The sequence below is a fragment of the Camelus dromedarius genome, chromosome 8 (genome assembly GCF_036321535.1).
Source record: "Camelus dromedarius isolate mCamDro1 chromosome 8, mCamDro1.pat, whole genome shotgun sequence".
Taxonomy (NCBI): domain Eukaryota; kingdom Metazoa; phylum Chordata; class Mammalia; order Artiodactyla; family Camelidae; genus Camelus; species Camelus dromedarius.
The window spans coordinates 27,566,783-27,589,338 of record NC_087443.1 but is presented as its reverse complement, the minus strand read 5'-3'; the positions used below and the strand labels follow the sequence as shown (position 1 = coordinate 27,589,338).

Here is a 22,556-nt window from a genome sequence, read left to right as displayed (position 1 = left end):
GGACTCTCACACTACCTCAGTTCTTTATTTGCAATCACACAGTCCCACCGCCAATGACTATTATGCACAACTCACACCCCGTGTGACTCGCCATGTGATCTGACAACACCTGAAGCAGTCTTTACCTGTTCAGTGCGTCCCAGCAAGGTCGAATTGCTCTAAAGATTGCTAAACGCTGATCCCAATCTCTGTGCTAACTTCATCACAGATCAGGAACCAAGAGTTTGTAGACCAGCACTGGTCTATAGACCACACCCTGAGTGAGGGACAGAGTGGAGAACAAGCCAACCCACCTGCCCTGGAAGTCACAGTGTAAGGTGGCACAGCCATGGGACTGGGGCACCAGTAACAATACAAATAACAGCTGGTGCTTCCACGGTGCTCCCTGGGTTGCCAGGGACTACTCTCGGCACTTTACAAACAGTAACTCCTTTAATCCTTACAAGACAAGGTCCTATTAGTACCCTCATTTCACAGATGAGGAAACCAAGGCACAGAGAGTGACTTGCCCAGGGTCACAGTAAGTAGTAGATTCAAGATATGAACCCAATTCTCGATTCACACACAAGCTCCTACCCACTCTCCTAAGCTGACTCCTGAGTGACCTGACCTCTCCTATCTGTTCTCCCACTGTACGATGGAGTAAGGACCCCTAAAGCATTGCTGAGGTCAAATGAGGAAATAAATACAAAAATAGGCAAAGCATCCTGTATAACAGAAACACCTGTCATCGGCTCAGCACACAACTGCCTATGTGCATGTGACCCTGCACCATCCCTACTTTCACACCAGCTCAGGAGATGATGTCATGGATCCCATCAGAGAGAAGGCTTGGCGAGGATCTGTGAGGTGGCCTTGGAGACACAGCTAGAGAGCAATGGTCACTTGTTCCCACTTCGCCACCTCACTCCTCAACCACTCCCTTCTTTCCCCAAAGAGAAGGCCAGCAGATGGGAACTGGTCTCAAGTTCTCCCTAAGACTCAGGGACTCTGATTTCTAAACATCCCAGCTGTGATTCTCAGATTTGAAACTTAGGAGGAAAAAGAAAGCCTTCTATCACAGAAAGCCTATCAGACACCTCTGGGGATTCCACAAAGGCTAGCAGACCTATACCCCTCACCTCACCTTCCTTTGGCCACAGCGCCCTCTCCCACATTCTACAGACCATCCTCCATACCAACAGTTGCCCATACCAACTCTCCCCTTCCTCTCTGCAGCCCTGGGCTCAAGCAGCCTCACAGAATGAATGGACACAGCAGCCAGGCCTGCCCTGTGCCTCCTGGGGGCCAGTTAGCCTGGCCTCATTTCCCAAGGGCCTGCTGAGCACATGACCCAAGCAGAAGCCCGGAATTCCCGTGAAGACCGACTATTCACGGATTCTCTCCCAAGCCTTCTGCCCCTACTCTGCGTGCTCCCTCACCAGGCCGGCCCTCCTCCTGGCCCCCCTCCAGTGATCATCCAGTCTGCCAGCCGTCTGCCCACGCCCAGCTCATGGTACACTGTCCTCCAAGCAGCGTCACCTGTGCTATGTGATCTGTCCTGTGGATACCTGCTCCCTCAGCCTTGGGCTTTCCAATGAGATAATAAATGGGGGGAGGAGGAGGGACGGGGAAGGACAGGAACTATCTTGTCACCTGACAGTCTTTTTGCAAACAAATACACTTGTCATCTGCTATAAACCACAAAATGGAAGGTGAGGAGTAGGAAGACAAGAAGCTAAGCTGATTACTTTCTGGCATTTCTAAAAGCTCCAGGATAGACAGTGCAGCCGAACGAAAACCTCTGAGGAAGAACAGGTTGTATATTTCAGCTCAAAGAACAAATCCAAGCCAGGCTGTCTGGTATGGGTCCGGCGTTGTCTATGGGTGATGCTAACATCTTTCCCACCTCTGCATGCTCAGCACTCAGCAGAGCCTGGTTGGAGCACTGATCAGGTCCATGCTGGATGGATGATGGACGGGCAGATGGAGAGATGGATGGATAAAACCTGAACCCAAAATTGTCTGGTCTCCACCCTAAAGGCTGAGTGATCTCATGCAAGACGACATCAACCACTGAGCGTTCATGAGAAGCCTTAATGTAAGGGAGACTCAGGGCAGAAGCAGGAGCTTACATGAAATTTTCCCACAGAAAGCAAGGACAGGTGGCTACTGTTTTGTTCCCTCTCCCTGGGATCATAAAATGGGGGAAGAAAACATGACAAGATTTATAAAGGTGGTCTTCCATTTCCCATCAGCAATGAGTTAGGAGAATAGACAGCCATATACATATACTCTCACACACAGCCCCTAAATTCGAAGCTGCTTCAGGTGCAGACATTTTTCTCAGGAGAAGGACCTAGAACCAGCACATTTTGGTTTTATTTCTTGCTTTTTCCTGGACGAGTTCCCACTGAGGTTGGCCATGGGGGTGGCCAGCTCAGTGTCCCAATTCACTGTCCACAGGGCCTTTACCCTCTTATCTTTATTAGAGGTGTTTTTCCTCTGAGGCAAGAGGTTCGGTGGTGTCATTTTCCTGCTTGACCTCTGTCCTGTGACTAAGCAGTAAGAAGTCACAGCAGTCAGCACTGGAAGTTTTTACTGTGTCACAAAAAGAATGAGACAAGGCAGTAGGTACCTCCTGCCAACATCAGACCCATTCCCTGACTCAGCGCTAAATTAAATGTTATGTCCTGTATCTGCATCCCAATAGCCTCCCTGTGTGACAGATACTCAGAACCTGTCTGCTGAATAAATGAATGCTGTCAAGAAGACGAGGGGTATCTAAGGTTCAGGACACAGAAATCTCAACAGAGACCTTCACGGGATGGCCTGGAGTACAGAACAAATGCAGACTCTATAAAGAAACTGACAAGGACTCCAAAGCCTGCCCAGCCTCTCAGCAGCTGGTGGCCCTGAGCAAGCTGATGGACTTGTCCTGGCCTAGTCTGCTCATCTGTGGAACGTAAATACCAGTTGCATGGGTTGATAAAAGGTTTTTTTTTTCCCAATGGGTCAGGAAGGAGAGCTGTAGCCCAGCTCTATGAACTGCGATGCCCTGTCACTTGCTGGAAGGGCTGGTGCCTGCAAAGCCAGGCCTGGATCAGGAAAAACCAGCCAAGGCTCCTGAGACTCCCAGCCCAGCCTGTGGCTGGCAGAGATGCCTTGGACGGAGCCCCAGCCTGGGAAGAAACCTGGGCCCTGTGTCCGACTCTGCCAGGACACGTTATGAGATCCTGGTAGACTCCCTTTGTGTCTCTGAATTGTTTCTTATTCGTAAAAATCAGCAGTTTCGGCAAAGTGGTCTCTAAGATCCCTTCCAGCCCTGATACTCAACAATCTTAAGCTGCTTAAGAAACAAACAGGAAATGAAAGTTCTGGCCAGATGAGATGAAAAAGAGGTTACTCTGAGCAAGAAGAACAGAAGTTATCGTGAGTATTGAAAAGGTCATTATACTTCTTTAAAGTATGATTTCTTATATCAAAACCTAAAAATACAATTAAGTTTCTTCCCTTGTGGTTTGTTTTCACATCACTATTGGCTGGACAGATTTTAACCACGTTTGGACAGATTCACAATGGTCAAAGTGATACAAGAATATTCACGTGGGGTCCCAGGCCATCTTAAGGAGTCAGACAGGCACCATCCAGACAAGTGACCTGAAGGTGACTCAGAAAGAGGTCTGAGAGCCACCTGGGAGAGACAGGTCACACCTAGAAAAACTCTGTGGGTAGAGACGACACACCCGGGCTGGAGACGGCCACCAAAGGCAGTACCTCAGAGTCACAGGTGATTATCTCTGATGGTGCCACTTTCCACACAGGCAGCTCCATGAACCTCACTTGCAGGCTGTGTATTGGAAGGGGCTTATTTGTGTATCAATGACTAATAGTTCTCTTATGCAATGTAGGGGGAGGGCCAGCCAGTGACAGTCTTTTTTTTTTTTTTAAAAAGAATAATTTCACCAAAAAGGTAACCACTTCCCACCACAAGGGACCTCATCTGATGAGGTGTCACTCTGTTCCTTCCCACATCACAGTCTTGGGTAGCAGAGAGTGGTTTTTTTAATTAGCTGCAATGTGGTCATTTGTCATTTTTGAGAGCATGGTTCATTCCAAAAGGAAATCTACTAAGGTAAACAGAGGAAGCAGGCAGAGACAAGGGTATCTCGTGGAAACACTGCTGCCACCGGCAACAGCCTGTAGGTCCAGCTGTGACTCAAGGACCAAGCTCAGCTCAGGCAAAGGAAGGTGAAGCTTTGGGTGGCTCTTCACCTCTCTCTTCATAAACAGCAGTTTAAAAGAAAAGCACTCAAACCAGTGGTTTCCAAACTCTGTTCCTTGGAATCCTGGAGAACCCCAGGGAACCCTGTGGCAGCACCTCAGGGAGTCCACAAGGAAAAGGGGCAAGCTCCAGGCCTCCACACCTGATCAGCACAGCACCTGTCTATCTCATATATCTGGCTTCCATGTAACAATCCAGTTAAAGAAAAGGATCCCACAGCTTAAAAAAAAAGAAAGAAAGAAAGAAAATAATTTCTTAAAGGACAGTTACACTTCCCATGTTATTTAATTGTTTGCAACAGCCCTGTGGGAAATTGAGGCTAAAGAGATTACAATCAGATCCTACAGCCCATTCTCTAAAGGAACCATCCCATACTCCCCAGCATCTATGTGGAGTCACAGGGAAGGGATGTCAGGCGCTAGACCAGTCCACTCCAGAGCTGGATGGCATGGACCATTACAAGTTCTTCCTTAAACAAAAGGCCTGAGAAAGGAGCTGCTAGGGATTATAAGATTCAGAAGGCAACACCAAATGCCACATGTGGATCTTATTAAAATCCTGATTTGAATGAACCATCTAAAAAATGGCATTTCTGTAACAAGGAAAACTGAATATTAATTGGCAATGAGATGACATTAAGAAAGTATTAATATTGCTGGTTATAAAAATGGTCTTCTGGCTATGACTTTTTTTAAAGGCCTATCTCTTAGAGAGACTTCCTTAAGTATTTACGGAGGAAGTAATATGCTATCTGGAATTTGTTTTAAAATACTACAGAAGACAAAAGTTGTTGAGAGAGCTGTGTGTTCATTATATTATCCTCCCATCTCTGCACATGTTTTATAAAATTTTATAATATAAAGCTTAAAATGAAGACAAGAGGGGTGGGGAGATAGCTCAAGTGGTCTAGTACATACTTAGCATATATGAGGTCCTGGGTTCAATCCCCAGTGGCTCCATTAAAATAAACAGAAAATCTAATTACCTAACCCCTCTCAAAACAATAAGTAAATAAAATGAAAACAAAGAAGAAAGGAGAAAGGTCTTCCCTTACACTGAGCTCAATTCTACCTCCCAGCATCTTCTCAGTCAGCCCATGTTCTGCTCGCTGGGGTCAGAAAGAACTGGGTCTTATCACCTGCTCGTGTCCATCTGAAAATAGGCACCCAAGCCCCTCTAAGTTTCCTTTTTTTAAAAAATAACTCTTTCCAAGGTCCTTTTGGAGCCAAACTCCTCACAGCTCATGGCAATGCCCTCCGTAATTGCAGGCTCCAGGACCAGAGCACTGTGAAAGTGTGTTCTGAGTGGCCCTGGAAGTATGGGCCTCCTGGTCCACGCACATTCTAGACTCTCCTTTGGGCATCTCTCTTTCTAATTCCAATAATGGCCTGTGCCCTGTGACACCTCCTGTTTGCAAGGACAGGAAGGTAATTGGCTCTCCACTCAAGGGCAGGCCACCCCAACAGCAGAAGCAGTGGTAGTAGCTTGCCCTCTCTTCACATGAATCACCTCAATCCTCATCAAAGCCCTAGAAGGAGAAAACTATTAGTCTTTTTATAGATAAGGAAAAAGAAAACCCAGAGAGGTTAAGTAACTTGCTAAAGTCACACAGCCTACGACGGAAGAGTTAAGATTTAAATTTGTAGGGGTAAAAAAAAAAAATTGTAGAGTCTGCAAGACTAGGTTCATAATACTCAGCCCTCTCTAGTCTTGTGGCCTTGCTGCTTAGCTCCAAACCCACCAACGATGCTGGGTCCCCTGGGTCACTGATCTGTGTCACCCATTTTCCCAGAAGTAACTTAATGCTCTCAAGGCAGAGACCATCTTCCTGCTCCCCAGTCCAACAACACTCAAGGGCTCAGGAAAGTACATGCCCAGAAGTTAACCAGTCCCAGACCTGCAGTCACCAAATCACCAGGACAGGTCTCTACACATCCTTCCTAGGTTCTCCTGGAAACTCCAACTATGGACCAAAGCCTAGTCCTAGAGAAGATGGTAAAATGTTTTAACTATCTCAAAGAATAACCACCACGAACAAGACTCCAGCCTTGTTGAGCAACATTAGGGAAACTGAGACCCAGAGGTCACACATCTTATGCCAGATCACACACCGAAAAAGTCTGCTGGTCCAAGAATCCACTACACATCTAAATGATCAACCTATCCCCCTACTGGCCCCAGAATCACATACGCTCATTTCAGCTACTATCAGAATTTAAAAGAATAGGAACATTTATGGCTTTGGTTCCTTGAATGAAAGACCTAGAGGAAAACTGGAAAAATGATGGTACAAATTGATGTTCCAGTTCCATGCACTAACGCTGAAGTTGCCCAAGAGTGCACTTCTCAGAACACTGATGTTGCAAGATGCTCAATGGAAAAGGGTTCTGTAGTCAAATTAGTTTGGGAAATGCTGCATAGTGAACCCACTTCGGTGAAGTCCCAAAGCACACTGGCTCACTGGCACTTCGAGAGGCTCCCAGTAAAGGAGCCTGTGTGTCCTGCTCAAACGCACTTGACCACAAAACCCTTTTACAAATAACACCATTGACACCCCACCAAACTACTGTTTAGAAGATATTTCCTTGGGAGGTGCTGATCTAGGCCTTTCTAAAGAAAATCTTGACAGTCAGTTACCCTGGATTCAAGTCTATAAAACCAAAACAACCCTGAATGGGATAAGCAGCAAGTGTCTACAAAGGGGAAATAACTAACATACTTCAAGGCCTTTGGGGATGGAGATATTAGTACTGGAAACACGAAGGAAATGTGTGAACATCCCCTGGCTGCCAAATATGAATGCTGCTGGGATTCCATGGTCAACAACTTCTGCCCTCAAAAGAGTCACAGATGACTACTGAAACTAAAATCTTTATTTCAAGTCCAGAGGAACTGTCCTGAGACTTTCCAAAATGAGTCTTGAGGGGAAAAAAAAAACACAATTTTTAGAAGAAAAAAGAAAATGTTGGAACTGGGACTCCAGTCAGGCCACTTACCCCTGAGTCAAGGTGCCATGGACAGTAGGGAATTTCCTTAATTAAAACTCAAAGCAAATAGTATGAAGATTCCTCAAAAAATTAACACAGAATTACCACAAAATCCATAATTCTACTTGTGGATATATAACCAAAAGAACTGAAAGGAAGGCCTCAAAGAGATATTTGTACACCAACATTCACAACAGCTTTATTCACAATAGCCAAGAGGGGACAGGAACCCAAGAGTCCACTGGTGGATGAATGGATAAACAAAATGTGGTATACACATGCAATGGAATATAACTCAGCCTTAAAAAGGAAGGATATCCTGTCACATGCTACAACATGGATGAACCCTGAGGACACTACCCTAAGTGAAATAAGCCAGTCACAAAAAGACAAATACTGTGTGATTCCACTTATGAGATACCTAAAGTAATCAAATTCTTAGAACAAAGTAGAATGGTGGTTACCACAGGTGGGGGAGGGGAGAATGAGGAGTTACTGTTTAATGGATAGTGCTTCAGTTTTATAAGATGAAAAAGTTCTGGAACAGTGTGAATATACTCAGCACTACTGAACTGTACACTTAAAAATGGTTAAGATGGTAAATTTTATGTGTTCTCTACTATAATTTAAAAATAAAGGAAATTCTGATATATGCTGTAACATAGATGAACCATAACATTATGCCAAGTGAAACAAGCCAGTCACAAAATGATAACTACTGTATGACTCCACTTATATGAGATACCCAGAGCAGTCAAATTCACAGACACAAAGTAGAATGCCAGTTGCCAGGGGCTGAGGGGAAGGGAGAATGGAGAGTAACTGTTTAAGTGGTACAGAGTTCCAGTTTTGCAAGATAAAGTTCTGGAGATGGATGGTGGTGATGGCTGCACAACAATGTGAATGTACCTAATACCACTGAACTGCACACTTTAAAATGAATAAAATAGTAAATTTCCCATTATTTGCCACAATTTTAAAAACAGGAAAAAACAGTTCAAATGGTAAATGTTATGCTAAGTCTATTTTACCACAGTGTTAAAAAAAAAAAAACAAAACACTACAAAGAAAATGGGTTATGATCCACTAGTGTGAAACAAACATCGAGGTCAACTGTCACCTCGCAACGTATCCACCTCGGGTTCAGATCTGGGCAGCCAATATGGAACACTCTAAACATCTGTTTAATTTAAAATATTTCTGGAGCACTTTCGTGGAACTCTGTCTCAAAAAGAACAACAGAGACACAGAATTCAGGGATATTCAATCTGCCCCAGTTAAAGGTGAAAAAAGATGCAATATCCCCCCAACTCAATTCTACTTAAAATTCTCCGCTGAGCACGTTCGGCATCCCTGCTGCACAGACCGAGATAGGCAGCTCAGACCGCTTGCTCTACACCCACTGTTTCTGTGGCTCATATCTCTTCAAGGTTACAGGAAAAAACGAGAGCGCCCCCTCACAAAGGCCTGCAGAGTGTACAGGTGGTTGAAATGAGGCAGAACCAAAAAACTGAGACAAAACATTTCTCCTACACTGCTTACTTTTTCAGGAAATAGAATGCCAGATTATCAAAAAAAAAAAACAAACAAAACACTCAACACTAACAACAAATCAGAGAACAGCAATCATGGTACAGAGCTAGAAGAAGCCAAAATCTACCCCAACCCCATCACCAAGTTTCCTTGGACCTAATGCCACCTTGGAAGTGCTGAGAACCCTACAGGACTGAGGAAGTCCCCAGTCAATGCTAAACTTCTATCTTTTTACTGGGTGTGGGGAGGGGGGAGAAAACAAAAACAAGCCCCAGGTCGTTAAGAGGCTCATCCAAGGTCAAGATGTTACACAGTTAGTAGCAAATTCCCATCCAAGACTCTTTCGAGGACACCAAGCTGACATTCAAATTCTATGAGCAAAAAGGGAAGGGCTCTCCAATCCTACAACAGGCAATGTGGTCGCTCCACATGGTTCCTGGCAGCCAGCCCCACGGTGCTGGTACCTGACGGGTGACCTTGGAGACGTCAGACATCAATGTCACCCCACCTGCTTCCATCACAGACATACTGTGGGGCGGGGGGGGTGACATCCATGTGTGCATCTGGAACTCACTTTAGCCCTCCTGCACTCCCACAGGTTTCTGTCACTGGAAGTCACCACTTAGGAATCTGCACATATTTCTGAAGAGGATCTGGACTTACACAGGGACACACCACTCAGTCTACACACAGCTGACTAGTCATCCATTCAACAGAAATTTACTGAATGCCCATCTTGGGCCAGGCTCTATTCTAAGCATTAGGAATACAACAGCCAATGTGGCTCACGGAGATCACATTCTACTCTTGATGACCCACAGTCACAGCAAAAGAAACCCTAACATCGGCTCAGTATATTTTACAAGGAGCCCTCACATAACCCTCAGAAGTATCAGGAGAACCCCAGGCTTCTGGTTCTAAGGTTGGGTCCTGGCTGCATTGCTCACCACACTAATAAATGCTCCTCCCTTTTTCTTGCCACAGACTGTCAAACAGCATAGTGAAGCAGTTATTGTTTCAATTATTTTGCAGAGAAAGAGAAAGTTCAGAAAGGTTAAGCGGCTTGCTCAAGGTCTAAAACCTAGTGAAGTCTGACCACCTCTCCCCACCACCCCACCCCAGCAATGACCTCATTTGTAAATCATATCTTTGCACAAAGATGAGACCACATGTGTTGGACATTCACCTACTGTTTTACCTGCACAACATCCTTTCTGCTCTTTTTCCCCCTGGAGAACTGCTTCTCCCCACTTTAAAGAACCAGATGGTACTATGTGAGCTGCCAATCACAGCACCCCATCACAGTACCCCACTGGTTGGATCCACTGCTGGGCCAGTATTAGTCCTGCAGCCCCAGCCAGTGACTGGGTCTCACATGGACACGTGACCCTGGTCAGGACAATCAGGATCCTCCCATGAGACTTTTCTGCCTGGTTGATTGGACAGCGCTCCCTTTATTCTCTGGTCAGGGACTATAAAGATGAAGCTCACAGGGACCAGAGGTCATGTTCCAGGTCCATGGCAAAAGCCCATGCTATTCAGGACCAGTCACCCAAAGGCTACTTTCTCCAATCCATCCCAAGGTTTTGGAATAGTTAACAAAAAAATTTCTCTTTTCTGCTTAACACAGAACTTGAGCTAAGTTTCTGTCCTTTGCAATAAAGGTGCCTGAACTAATACACAGAGGGATAAATAAAATCTGTCTTTCTCTTAGAAAACTTTTCAACCATAACTTTCAAGTTCCTCCACAATAACACAATTAAACGAACCAGAAGAAAAACTACAATGTTTGGTGCTTTTACTTATGACCATCAAGGGTAGAATGGATGAAGAAAAGATGGCTGGTACCTGAAGAGCAGGGAGATAACAAAAGGCCCAGGTAACCGTTAGTGAGTAATAGAAAAACCACACCTGACAATCCATAGCCAACTGCACTCATCCTGCTGGAAATGCCTGGCAGGTTTATTCCTTTAAAAAAAAAAATTCCTCCAGCTTTAACTTCTGACAAGTGTACAATGCCTCAGTTCCAAGTGACATGTAAACTCCTTGCTCAGCCTAGCCATCATGGTCCCTCAGATGAGCTCTGCATCCCCACCCACCCAGCACCATTGCCAATCCCTTGCTCACTCAGGCTGGACTAATCCCTGCAACCTGAAAACACACTGCTCCTCTCATGGCTAAGCCTCTGTCCTCGTATCTCCCACCCAGAACATCCTCCTCCTTTCCCTCTGCATGCTCAAAGCGCCCCTTCAACACCCAGCTCAAGCCCCAGTCCCTCTCCTCGAAGCCTTCCTCGGCTTCTCCACCAGATGTTGTTGTCTCCACCCTCTTAATACTAGTGAAGCCAAGTCAGCCAGCTCTCCAGGAAACTAAAGAGGAGGCACAGAGGGGACGAGGAGACATTCATCTCTGAGCACACAGTAGAGAGGGCAAGCAGATAGTGACCACCTCTGCCCCTCGAGAGAGGCCTGTTGTGAAAATAGTTTGGGGAGCCTTCCACATTTAGATGGTCATTAGGGGCACAAAAGGTAGATGAGAGTATTTGGAGAAAGCATGTAGTTGACAGTTTTAAAAGGAAGAAAAAGCCTGTTTCTATTTGTATCACTCAACTGATCTGTCTCATAATGTCACCCTCCTGAGTGTCCCATCCCCCCAACTAGGGCAAGCTGCAGGCTGGAATTACATCCTGTGCACTCCCTGTCTGCACCTGACCCCACCTGGAGCAAGCACAGGACCAGGCACTTCAGTCCTCCCCGATCACATTTTGCCTCCCAGTGGCTGAGGCAGGCCATGGAGCACCCCAGCCCCATCTCACAGGAGAAGACATTGAAGCTCAGGGCCAGGTGGTCGAGGACCTTCAAGTGAGAAAATCCAGATGTTAGCAACTGAATCAAAGAGGAAAAAAAAAAAAAAAAAAAAGGACAGCGTGGGTTCCAAGTAAACAAACAAGATTCTGGTACAACCGCAGAAAAAACCCGAGACCTGAGCCACTCAGAGAATAGCTCTCTCCTCTCTCTCGCACCAGTGGGAAAAAAGGTTCTCACTCCTTCCTTACAGATCCATGTAGTGGGACAAGGAACTTACAAAATTCCAGAAGTTCCCCAGTGCAGGAAATGGCCTGAAAACTGTAATGGGAGGGTTTAACCAGGTAACAGAGAAAACTGCCCCCAACATGGAATCAGGAGCATTGCGCTTAGCCTGACTCCAGCTCCTTTCTGCCCAGTAACTTCTGGCCTGTCCTCAGACCTCACAGATAGGGGCACAGAACCCAGTTTCATGCAGAAAAGGCACCACTCATGCCACTGGGTGCCACAGAATTAATTGAGATATTAAAGTATGTGATGAGACACAAAATGCTCAATAGCAATGTAGTATCAATCCTGGTATACAAGTCCCCTTGTCCCCCAAAATAAAACATTGTGTTACCTTAGTCACCTTCACACCCCAGGCCTGAGCATGGTGGATTATAAATGGGGCTGTAACTAAGCATGAGCAGAACAGATGAGCTTGATTTGCTTACCCGCCCAGTCTGGCTTACCCAGGCCAGTCTCCTCCCAGTTCCAGGCCCCATGTGGGGAGTTGCTAGACACCATGCGCTTGCAGCACAATAAACTCCCACAGCACACAAGTGCCAGCTAGGGGATGGGCATTCTGGGCCGGGGCCCACAAGAGATGTAGAACCCACCAAGGAAGACCCTAACCAGGTGATGGCAACGCCTCCTAGGTAGAGATGGTGACAAAGGGGCCTCCCCTTCAGGCTGGGGATCCTTGGGAAGCCAATCGGTTTCTCTCTTAGGCTCCTGCAAGAGCCTTGCACTAAGGCTGACTTATAAGCAGAGCTGTGAGCCTGTGTACAGAGTAGAAACTGCTCGGAGAGCAAAGACCAGGACACAGTGCTGGGTTTCCCTGACTTTGGCTCCTCCAGGATGAGACAGGTGCTTCCATCCCTTCAACCTGAGCAGCTCTTTTATGCACTGAGCTTTGCCCCATAAAAGGGCTCTCTGGCTAATAAGAAAAAAAAAAGTTGGAAAACCACTGCACTGTAATTCATCCTTTACAAAGATCCCAACACTCTGTAGTCTACTTCTACACAGCGTCACCCCTCGTTCCCAGAAGCTCTACATGATGTCTAATCAGACCAATGCTACTGTAATTTTTTTCTAAAGTATTAACTAAGATGAACTTAACTTCCCCTTGAAAGGCTACAGAACTCTGCGTTGTGGTGACACTAGCATCTGAAATCCTGCCCTTGAGGATAAAATCCATACCCTATTCTATCCCTTCCTTTAGAAGTCAGGGATAGCTTCTAGAATGTCAGTCCTGTAAGGCCCCACCTTCTCCACTAAGGCATGGAAGAGGAAGGGGCCTAATTAATGGCAATTCATCATCTCTTCCAGAGATCAAAGCTAGTGCTGATTCAAACATCCCAACGAGGACTCTAGTCTGCACTCTAACTTCTGTGCTTCCTGGATCAACTTCCTCCTTCAAAAGATGGAGATGGATAGACAGAAAGGCAATTAAAAAAAAAAAAAAATTACCCTGATGAGACTTCCCTCTGTCCTTATCCTCATGGCCACATCTAACAGTTCTTAGCAGCTTCCAAAGCACCATCCCAAGAGAGGACTGGATTTGCCCAGCAACTCACATACAGTCATAATTGGAAGACAATAAAGGTTTGAGAGACAGAAATGCTACAGTCAGAAACCCAAAGTGGAGACAGAAGGACCACCAATGAAATGATGTGCTGGGTACCCAGCAGTTTAGTCTCTGTCAGTTTCCTTCACTATAAAAACTGGTTGAGATGGCCAATATCCAATAGAGCTGTTACCAGGAAGAGCTTATAAAGCCATCTCCTTAATAGGTGAGGCTTTTAACAGCCAAATAAACGGGTCTCATCAACCTTTAGCCTACAAGTTGTTAAAGGCAGTTTGTTAGCCCTCTGCATTCACTCTTAAAACGAGGACAAGACATAGAAAAGGTGGCACTTGCTGCTTCCTGGCTCCAGATGGGTTAAATAAAACAATAGATCATAATTGAAAACTCCTGGCGCCCAATACGCTGAGCAATTTAACCACTCCAAGCTGGAGTTCCCTCTCTGGCAAAGTAGGAATAATAGCTCACAGAGTGGTAACAATTAAGCTCGATAAAAGAGTGCCTGCCACAACAGTAGGTGCCCAATAAATTCTGGTTCTCTTCCTTCCTCAGTGCTATGCCTTCTTCCTCAGCTCTTGTCTAAAAGCTGGCTTTCCACACTCCCCAACAGGCCAGACCAAGCTTACCACTTACACTAACTCCCAACAGTACCCCTCTGACACATGACTCACAAATTCGTCACCCACCATCCAAGGGGACCAGCTACCAGCCTTCCCTCCTCAGGCAGCTCGGAACCGTCAGGGGAGGACTCTGAGCCCCAGCAGCTACTACTAGGATTTTCCCATGGTGCAATGCAACTTCCCCAACTTTTCCGGCCCACAGTTTCCAAAGAAACCTAGCAGGCATTGTGCATAATCAACCACAAGTCTGGGCGAGCAAACAGACTGAGCTCTGGGCAGAGGGAACTGAGGAAGGCAGAAAGTGAAAAGGCACGAGAGGTCCTGAAACGGGGTGCGAGGGAGCTAAATTCAGAGCAGTCCCAGCCCTGGCCCAGGTTCTGTTCTTCCATACGGTATCACTGATTGAAGGCTAGCAGAAGCTCTCAAAGGGCTGGTGGATGGGGAAGAGCCTTAGAAAAGGGGCTGACGGACATCCCTCCAAGGTCGTCCCGAGGCTGGACCTAATGCTCTGCTGAGGACCCAGCTGCCTCGGCACCTGGAGGATCAAGGCCTGCAGTGCCGGGCATTGTTCACAGCAGGGGCGGGAAGGAGGTGTGAAGTGCGGGGTCCACGCCTCGCCCCCTCTCCAGGAGGGCTGAAGGAGGGAAGGTTCTCCCCGCGGCCAGCGCCAGGTAGATGAGTGACCCTCGCGACTTTCCCCCTCAGAGAACCGGAAAGAGAGGTCGTGGAAGGCGGGTCCCAGAGGCCGGGCGGGGGTCTGATACTCACCGGCGCCCTCGGCGGGCTGCGGCGGCCCGACGACGCCGTTCAGGTAGAGAATGGGCAGCAGGTGAGGCTGCGTCTTCTCCAGCGCCGCCCGCAGGTCCTGGAAGTGGTCCCGCTCCTTGGCCAGGAGCAGCTTGAGCAGCAGCTCCGCCTTGGCGCCTCCCGCCTCCTCGTCCAGCTGCCGCCGCTCGCCGGGGCTCAGCGCTCCCGCGGCTTCGAGCAGCCCGAGCACGGCCTCCACCTCCGTCATAGCCTGAGCCAGGCTCTGCTGACACTGGGCGAGCAGCTCCCGGCGCTGGGGCTCCATGGTGGCGGCCGCCCCGCCCCGCCGGACGGCTCCCGGGCTCCCCGAGGCGGGCGGCGGCGGCGGCGGGCCCCGGGCGCCTCGGGGCGGCGAGCGCTGGCGGCAGCCCTAGCGCGCCCCGAGACGCGAGGCCGCGGGGGCCATGGGCCGGGGCCTGGGCGGGCTGGGGGCCCGGGCGGCGAGCGGCGCTCAGCAGCGGCCGCCTCCCGGGCTCAGGAGCGCAGCCATGTTGGCTGCGGCGGCGGCGGGACTGGAAGAGGAGGAGGAGGAGGAGACGGAGGAGGAGGAGGAGGCGGAGGTGGGGACGGCGGCCGGGGCGCGCCCCGAGGCCCGGCTCCAGCCGGGCATACTCCCCCTCCCCCTCGGCGCGCGCCGCTCCCTCGCCGGCCCCGGCGCCGCCCCCCGAACACGATCACAACTCTGAGAGGAAAGTGGCCCGGCCGTATTCGCCAGGCCCCTCGACGGCTCGGGGGCCGCCTCGGCCCGGTCCCTGCGCCCCGGCTCGGCTCACCGGGGCCCCGTGACCGCCACCCGCTCCGCCATGCCCGCGCCCCGCCGCCGCCGCCGCCGGTCTGTTCCTCCGCCTTCCTCTCCTTTCCCTTCCCTTCCTCTCCCCTCCCCGCTGCCGGCCCTCCGAGCGCCCGGGCGGCCAGCCCCGAGGGGATGGGCGATGGGAGGGGTCCCTGCCTCCCCGCCCCGGGCCCGCCTGGGAGGCGGGGACGCAGCGCGCGCTCATTATCCCGGTCCCCGAGGCCCAGGCGCAGCCAGCAATGGGGGATGTGGAGTCAGGGGCCCCGCGAGAAGCAGCCCGCGCCTCCAGACCCCTCGACCGGGCACACAGCCAGGCCCCAAGCTATGGAAACCCCCTCAAACAAAACCTTGCCGCCCATCCAGGGTCTTCTAATCTGAGAACTTCAAAATCAAGCCTGGAAACAATTGAGGGGACATCCCCTAAACTTGGACATCTCCAAATTAAGACTTCCCCCAAAAGTGTGAGATTTCCCCGCTCCAAGGAGCTCTTATATAGAAAATGTCCTAGTATAATCTCCTGAGACTCAGTTAATGAGAGCCTTTCCCCTCAACCCCGTTTTAGATGGATTGGTCCCCAGTGTCTAAAGAGGTTTGGATGTTGGGGAGAGGGCGAGGGGATGTGTTGCTGGAGGAGGAGGAGAGTGGTGGGGTCTGCAGTGGAGCCAGTTCATCTTTTTGGCAAGAGAAGTGCTCTCCTTTCTAGATGTCACCCCAGATTCTAGCTAGTCTCTGGAGAAGGTAAATCAATGGACTACAGAAACCTCGCCCCCCTCATACCCCCAATGAGGTCTACACTTGGTCTCTGAGTTCAAGAATGTCATCTGCCTCCCACTACAGCCCTCTGTGGACCCAGACCACTTGCCTCCTGACTGCAGGAGGAGATCCGTAAAAACTGGCATCCCGATTAATTGTTCTCAGTAACCCCACCTGGCTAGTGTAGAGTAGCAATCCCAGGCCATTGCAAATGTCTGCGTTCAGTTGAGTGAAGCTCATTTACAAACACTGAGGGCCACAGGTGCTGTTTCTGCTGACTCTGTCACTCCCACCCCCACCACTTCCACTCCTCCCCCCAAAACCGGTTTTCTTCAAGATTCTGCTTCTTTAAGAGGAGGAGTTACTTTTATTTAGTGGAAACAAACTCTGTGTATCATGGTTAGAACAAGAGTACCAGAGTTTGCACTTAAGTTTTGGACTTCCCTTTAAATAGCTTGCACGATGTGGGAGCAAATCAAAACTACCCTGGCTGTTCCCAGTTTTCTCCCCAGGAAAATGGGATGGGAAGAGTATATTCCATCAGGGGTTATGAATAAGCCTGAGGGTGTTAGTGAAGCTTTTGAAATTATCTGAACTTTTTTTGTAGATGTGTGTATTTTTCTGGGATGGAAGTCCATAGCTTTAATCAAATTCTTTAAGGCCTCCATGACCAGAAATGGACTCCAAAATGGTGAAACTAACTCCCTACCTGAGTAGTCTGGGCTCCTATGGCTGAGCAAGGTTCCAGGGGAGGGGAAGGCTGGCTATTGCACAGTGCCAGGGGTCAGACAGGCTCCTTCGCTGTCAATCCCACTCCTGCCCCTGAGAGATGGTTCCCCCTTCTGGCCACCAGTTCCCCTACATCCTGAATCATCTGTGAAGGTATACACTCTTCAGGACACACCTGGACTTCTGTTCCTAGCCGGATTAATTAGAAATTTAGGGGTGGGAGGAAGGTGGAGTGGAAGAGGAGAAGTTGGAGACTAATTTGGTTTATGGTTGGAACCAACTGTTAAGTCCTAGGTCCAAAGGGTGCCTGAGACAGGAGAGGGCAGGAGGAAGGACCATCTCCCAGTGACCCCCCAAAAGGATGGTGGGGAGCGTGGGTGTTTTGCCCCAGGAAGCCTTCCTGGGAAGCAGTGAGGAGGTCCACTTGCTGAGATTGCTTTCTCCCAGGAGCTGTAGAGTGAGAGATAACTACTTTCAGCAAACCATTTTTTGGAAACTCCGGGGGTTTATGCAAAACAAATTCTGGAGGAAATCGTTTACTTTATAAACATACTCAACCTTAGGGGGTCCTTTGGCCAATGAACTTGATATGACCTTGTATTTCTGTAGCCTTTTATATCCTTCAGAGCACCTTCCCACATACTGTCTCCTTTGTGCCCTGTTCTAGGTTGAATTGTATCCCTGTAAAAGGTGTTCAAGCCCTGACTCCCAGCACCTGTGAACCTGACCTGATTTGGAAATAAGGTCTTTGCAGATGTAATCAAATTAAAACAAAGTGGTACGGGATTACATGGGCCCTAATCCAATGTCTGGTGTTCTTATAGGAGAGGGAAATTTGGACACAGGCACACACTCAGAGGAGAATACCATGTGAAGACAGGCAGAGGTTGGAATGATACATCCACAAGCCAAGAAATGCCAACGATTGCCAGCAACTCCCAGAAGCTAGGGAAAGAGGCCTGGAACAGACTCTCCTTCAGAGCCTCCCAGAAGGAACCAATCCGGCTAATGCTTCGATCTCTGACCTCTGACCTCCAGAACTATGAGCTAGTAAGTTTCTGTTGTTTTAAGCCCCCCAGTTTGTGGTAATTTTTTATGGCAGCCCCAGGACTAATTCAGTCTCGTTACCATGGACAAAGATGGGTGTCCCCATTTTACAAGTCACCCTGTCACCTCGCTCTTCTACTGCCTAAGAATTTCTCCATAGATTTATGTACCTCTCCTCCTCGGATGTTAGAAAAAGAAGGCCTCTCTCTCCTCCTTAAAAAGCCCTCCTAGGTCTGGATACAGTCTTTGCACCCTCTCCCTGCACTCAAACATTCACACACACACACACACACACAAATACACAGGTCTCCCTCTCTGCTGTGGCCTCCCTCCCCTTTGTCAACAAACAGTTCTGTGTGTCCCCATTTTCAAATGCCCCCTTTCCCTCTCTGGTGTCCTCAGGAAGGAACCATTGCCTGATACTGGAACTTCCACCTGCTCATGGACCACTTATCCCTTGGTTGGGGCTTTACAATCTGGCTTCTGAGCACAACTCCCCCTAGAATACTGTACCCCCCATTAACCTCCTGATGCCACCCCACGGCCTTTCCTTCACACTTCCTCCAGCGTCCACCCTGCTCTGCTTCACCCCACCCTGAGAACATCTTCTTGTCTCTCACCCCTCTCCCCGCACTGGCTCCTCTCCCCCTACACTCCCTCCTTTTTAAAGTAATCACTTTGGAGCAGGACAGGCATGAGCTCAGCTCCACTGACACTCACTCACAGGTGTCCCTGGGCTAGTTACTTAGCTTTTCTGAGCCTCAGTTTCTGCATCTCAGCATGGGGAAGAAACAGCATCCTTTGGTAGGGTTACTAGGAGAATTCAGTGATAGGATTTATACCAAGTCCTGGTATCTGGCAGGCATATAAACCTTGTAATTTGATGAGCAGGCAACTTCTGGAGTCCGAATGCCTGATTTAAAAATGTCTTTGCACCTGGTTAGCTGGGTAACATTGGGTAAACCTTTCCATGCCTCAGTTTCCTCATTTGTAAATAGAGATATCAAGAATACTGTCAAAGGAGTTAGTGCTCAACCAATGGTAGGTGTCACTGTTCTTTTGGCTTCCACGCCCTCATCCGTCCGAGAGGAAAGCCTCCCCGTAACATGTAGCAACAGGTTTAGGGCAGATGTTTCCAGGCTCCTGAAAGAATGGTTGTGGGTTCCAGCTGAAAGGGTTCTCTTTCACTTGTATTCAGACGGCAGGTGAGGGCAGGGGCCCCTTCTATGTTGTTCTCTGCTGTATCCCCTTCCCACAGTGCCTGGCGTGTGGTAGGTGCTCAACAGATATTTTTACAATTAACATATGAACATAACGATTGAATGAATGAACTAGGTTTTGCATTGAAGCCTGCTTCAAAAAAAAATCTGTTAAAAGTGGAAAGAGGGAGAAGGAGCGCACCTGAAAAAGGAGCAGCATTAGAAGCAAAGCGAGAGAGGTTCTCAAACTGTCTCACATGCCCCAGCACGTGGATGGCAGGCTGGGAGCTCTATGCGGAGCTGCCACCCCTGGGGGGCCAAGCACCAGGACCCCCACCCTCTCCTGACTTGCCCTGCATGCAAGCTTGGCCCACCAGACCCTCTAACGATGCCTTTGCTCAGAAATCCATTCCCCAGCTAGTGTAGCCCTGACGGAGGGCATGGCCCCCTCCCAGTTCCTGCAAGCACAGTCCTGCGGGGAGCAAGAGCATTAATCCTTTGATTCAGAGCCCGTTCTTCACAGTTCAGCTTAGATGTTACCTGCTTTAGGAAGCCGGACATGCCTTCCTGACCTCCTCTCGAAAGGGCTAGATGTCTCTGCTCCTTCCAGTCATTGCAACTTTTTACCTTCCCTTTATTAACACTTATCAATGTGTGTTCTTAAAATTGTCAGTTTACTTCTCTCTATCCCCTTGGTATACAGAATGCACCCCTACAAAGATGTCTATGCCTTAGCCTCCAGAACCTCTGAATATGAAATGTTATGTTATACAGCTTAATACCAAAAACAAAAGCAACTCAATCAAAAAATGGGCAGAAGACCTAAATAGACATTTCTCCAAAGAAGACATACAGATGGCCAATAGGCACATAAAAAATGCTCAATATTGCTAATTATTAGAGAACTGCAATTCAAAACTACAATGAGGTATCACCAGTCAGAATGGCCATCATTAAAAAGTCTACAAATAATAAATGCTGGAGTGGGTGTGGGGAAAAGGGAACCCTCCTACACTGTTGGTGAGGTGGGAAGCCCCACGAATAAGACCGGCAGGACCCCCAGGCAGGGCCACTGCTTTCCTGCCAGCACCATCTGGTTCCCTGGTCCAGCAGCATTATCTCGCTTTTTGCCTCTGAAACGGCTTACTTCTAGGAAAGTGGAACTTACCCCTAAGATTCTATTCGTTCCTTGAACTAACTCCTGAGTGGTCCATTTGTAGCACCTCATTTGCATGGAGCTCACTTCTAGTTTGTCCATTTCTATCACTCCTGAGTGGTCCATTTCTACAAAGCTCGTTCCTAATTAGTTAACTTTGTTACACCTTATTTGCATATGATGTTGCAAAGTGTAGACTGACAGCCTATAAAAGCCTGTGTAAACCTACAGATGGGGTCCAGAGCTTGGAGTGTTAACTCTTCTGGGCCCACCGGTGTAATAAACCTGAGTTCTCCAATTCTCCAAGTGCTGCGTGGTCTCTTGCCCAGATCCAGGTTGCTGTCACAACTGAGCTGTAACATACTTTGCTGCAACACTGGGAATGTAAATTGGTGCAGCCACTATGGAGGACAGTATGGAAGATCCTTAAAAAAAATAGTCTAAAGTCTGAAAATAGACTTACCATATGATCCAGCAATCCCATTCCTGGGCATATATCTAGAGGACACTCTAATCTGAAAAGATACATGCACCATATTTACAATAGCCAAGACATGGAAACAACCTAAATGTCCATCGACAGATAAATAGATAAAGATGTGGTGTATATATATATATACGTGTGTACACACACAATGGAATATTACTCAGCCATAAAAAAGAATGAAATAATGCCATTTGCAGCAACATGAATGGACCTAGAGATTATCATATTAAATAAAGTAAGTCAAACAGAGAAAGCAAATATCATATGATGTCACTTATAGGTGGAATCTTAAAAAAAAAAGATACAAATTTTATTTACAAACCAAAAATAGACTCATGGACATAGAAAACAAACTGTGGTTACCAGGAGGGAAGGATAGATTAGGAGTTTGGGATTAACAGATACATATTACTATATATAAAGTAGATAAACACCAAGGACCTACTGTAAAGCACAGGGAACTATATTCAATTTCTTGTAATGAGCTATAATGGAAAAGAATCTGAAAAAAATATATATAATATATGTATAACTAAATCACTTTGCTGTACACCTGAAGCTAACATTGTAAATCGACTACACTTCAATAAAAAATAAGAATTAAAAAAAAAAATAAACCTGTTACACAGTTAAAGGGACCGTGCAGACGTGATGAAAGTTGCAGCCATAGAAATCGGGAACACAGCTTGGATTATCCAGGTAGGCCCGATCTAATCACAAGAGTTCAAAGCAGAGTTTTCTCAGGTTGAAGGCAATAGAAGAGGAAGTCAGAGAGATTCCAAGCACAAGAATTTGATGCCCCATTGCTGGCTGAGATGTAGGGGCCCAGTGGCAAAGGGGCAGAGAGAGGGTCTAGGAGTGAAAGACAGTCCCCAGCCGACAGCCAGCAAAGTACCAGGGACTGCAGTCCTACAAAAGGAAGGAACTGGATTCTGCCACAACTTGAAGGAAGCTGGAAACAGACTCTTCCCACAGCCTCCTGATCAGAGCCCAGCTGGCTGACACCTTGATTTTACCCTGGTGAGACCGTGAGTGGAGAAAACCAGTTGAGCCAATGTGGACCTCAGACCTACAGAGCTGTGAGATCCTAAGTGTGGGTGGTTTTAAAGCTCATAAGTTTGTGGAAATTTTGTTATAGCAGCAAAAAAGGCTAACCACCCCCAAAGACCTGAGCTTTGCCAGGACAGAAGCAATATCAGCTTGTCTGCTGTTGAACCCCCAAGTCCCTGCCAGAGTGCCTGCCACCTGATAGGAACTCAAAACAGCCTGTTGTATGAATGAATAGAAACCTACTCCTCCACTAGGACTTGCATTGTAGGTAATTATTTATGGTATGTTTGGAAAACAGAATTCAGTTCTCTACCAGCAGTTGGAGGGAGAGTTTTCAAAGGAAGATACCTAGAAACCGGGCCTTCTCTGCAGCTGAGTGAACTGGGGCCCCAGCGGCCTCTGACCCTGGACCTTATGTCCTAATGGATAAACAACAGCTGTTCCCTGGAGAAACAGATCCTGGTGCTCTGCTCCCCCG

General features: G+C 47.9%; 1 protein-coding gene across 2 annotated transcripts in view; it reads right to left on the bottom strand.

The window, feature by feature from the left end:
* DLG5 (discs large MAGUK scaffold protein 5) overlaps positions 1–15,166 on the bottom strand; it is a 108,160-nt gene extending 92,994 nt beyond the window's left edge. For both annotated transcript variants that reach the window (XM_064488005.1, XM_010984114.3), the window contains exon 1: positions 14,826–15,166. In XM_064488005.1, coding sequence (XP_064344075.1) covers positions 14,826–15,129 — 304 coding nt within the window. In that variant the 5' untranslated portion in view covers positions 15,130–15,166. The remainder of the gene's footprint in view (positions 1–14,825) is intronic.
* Between the last annotated feature and the right edge of the window lie 7,390 nt (positions 15,167–22,556).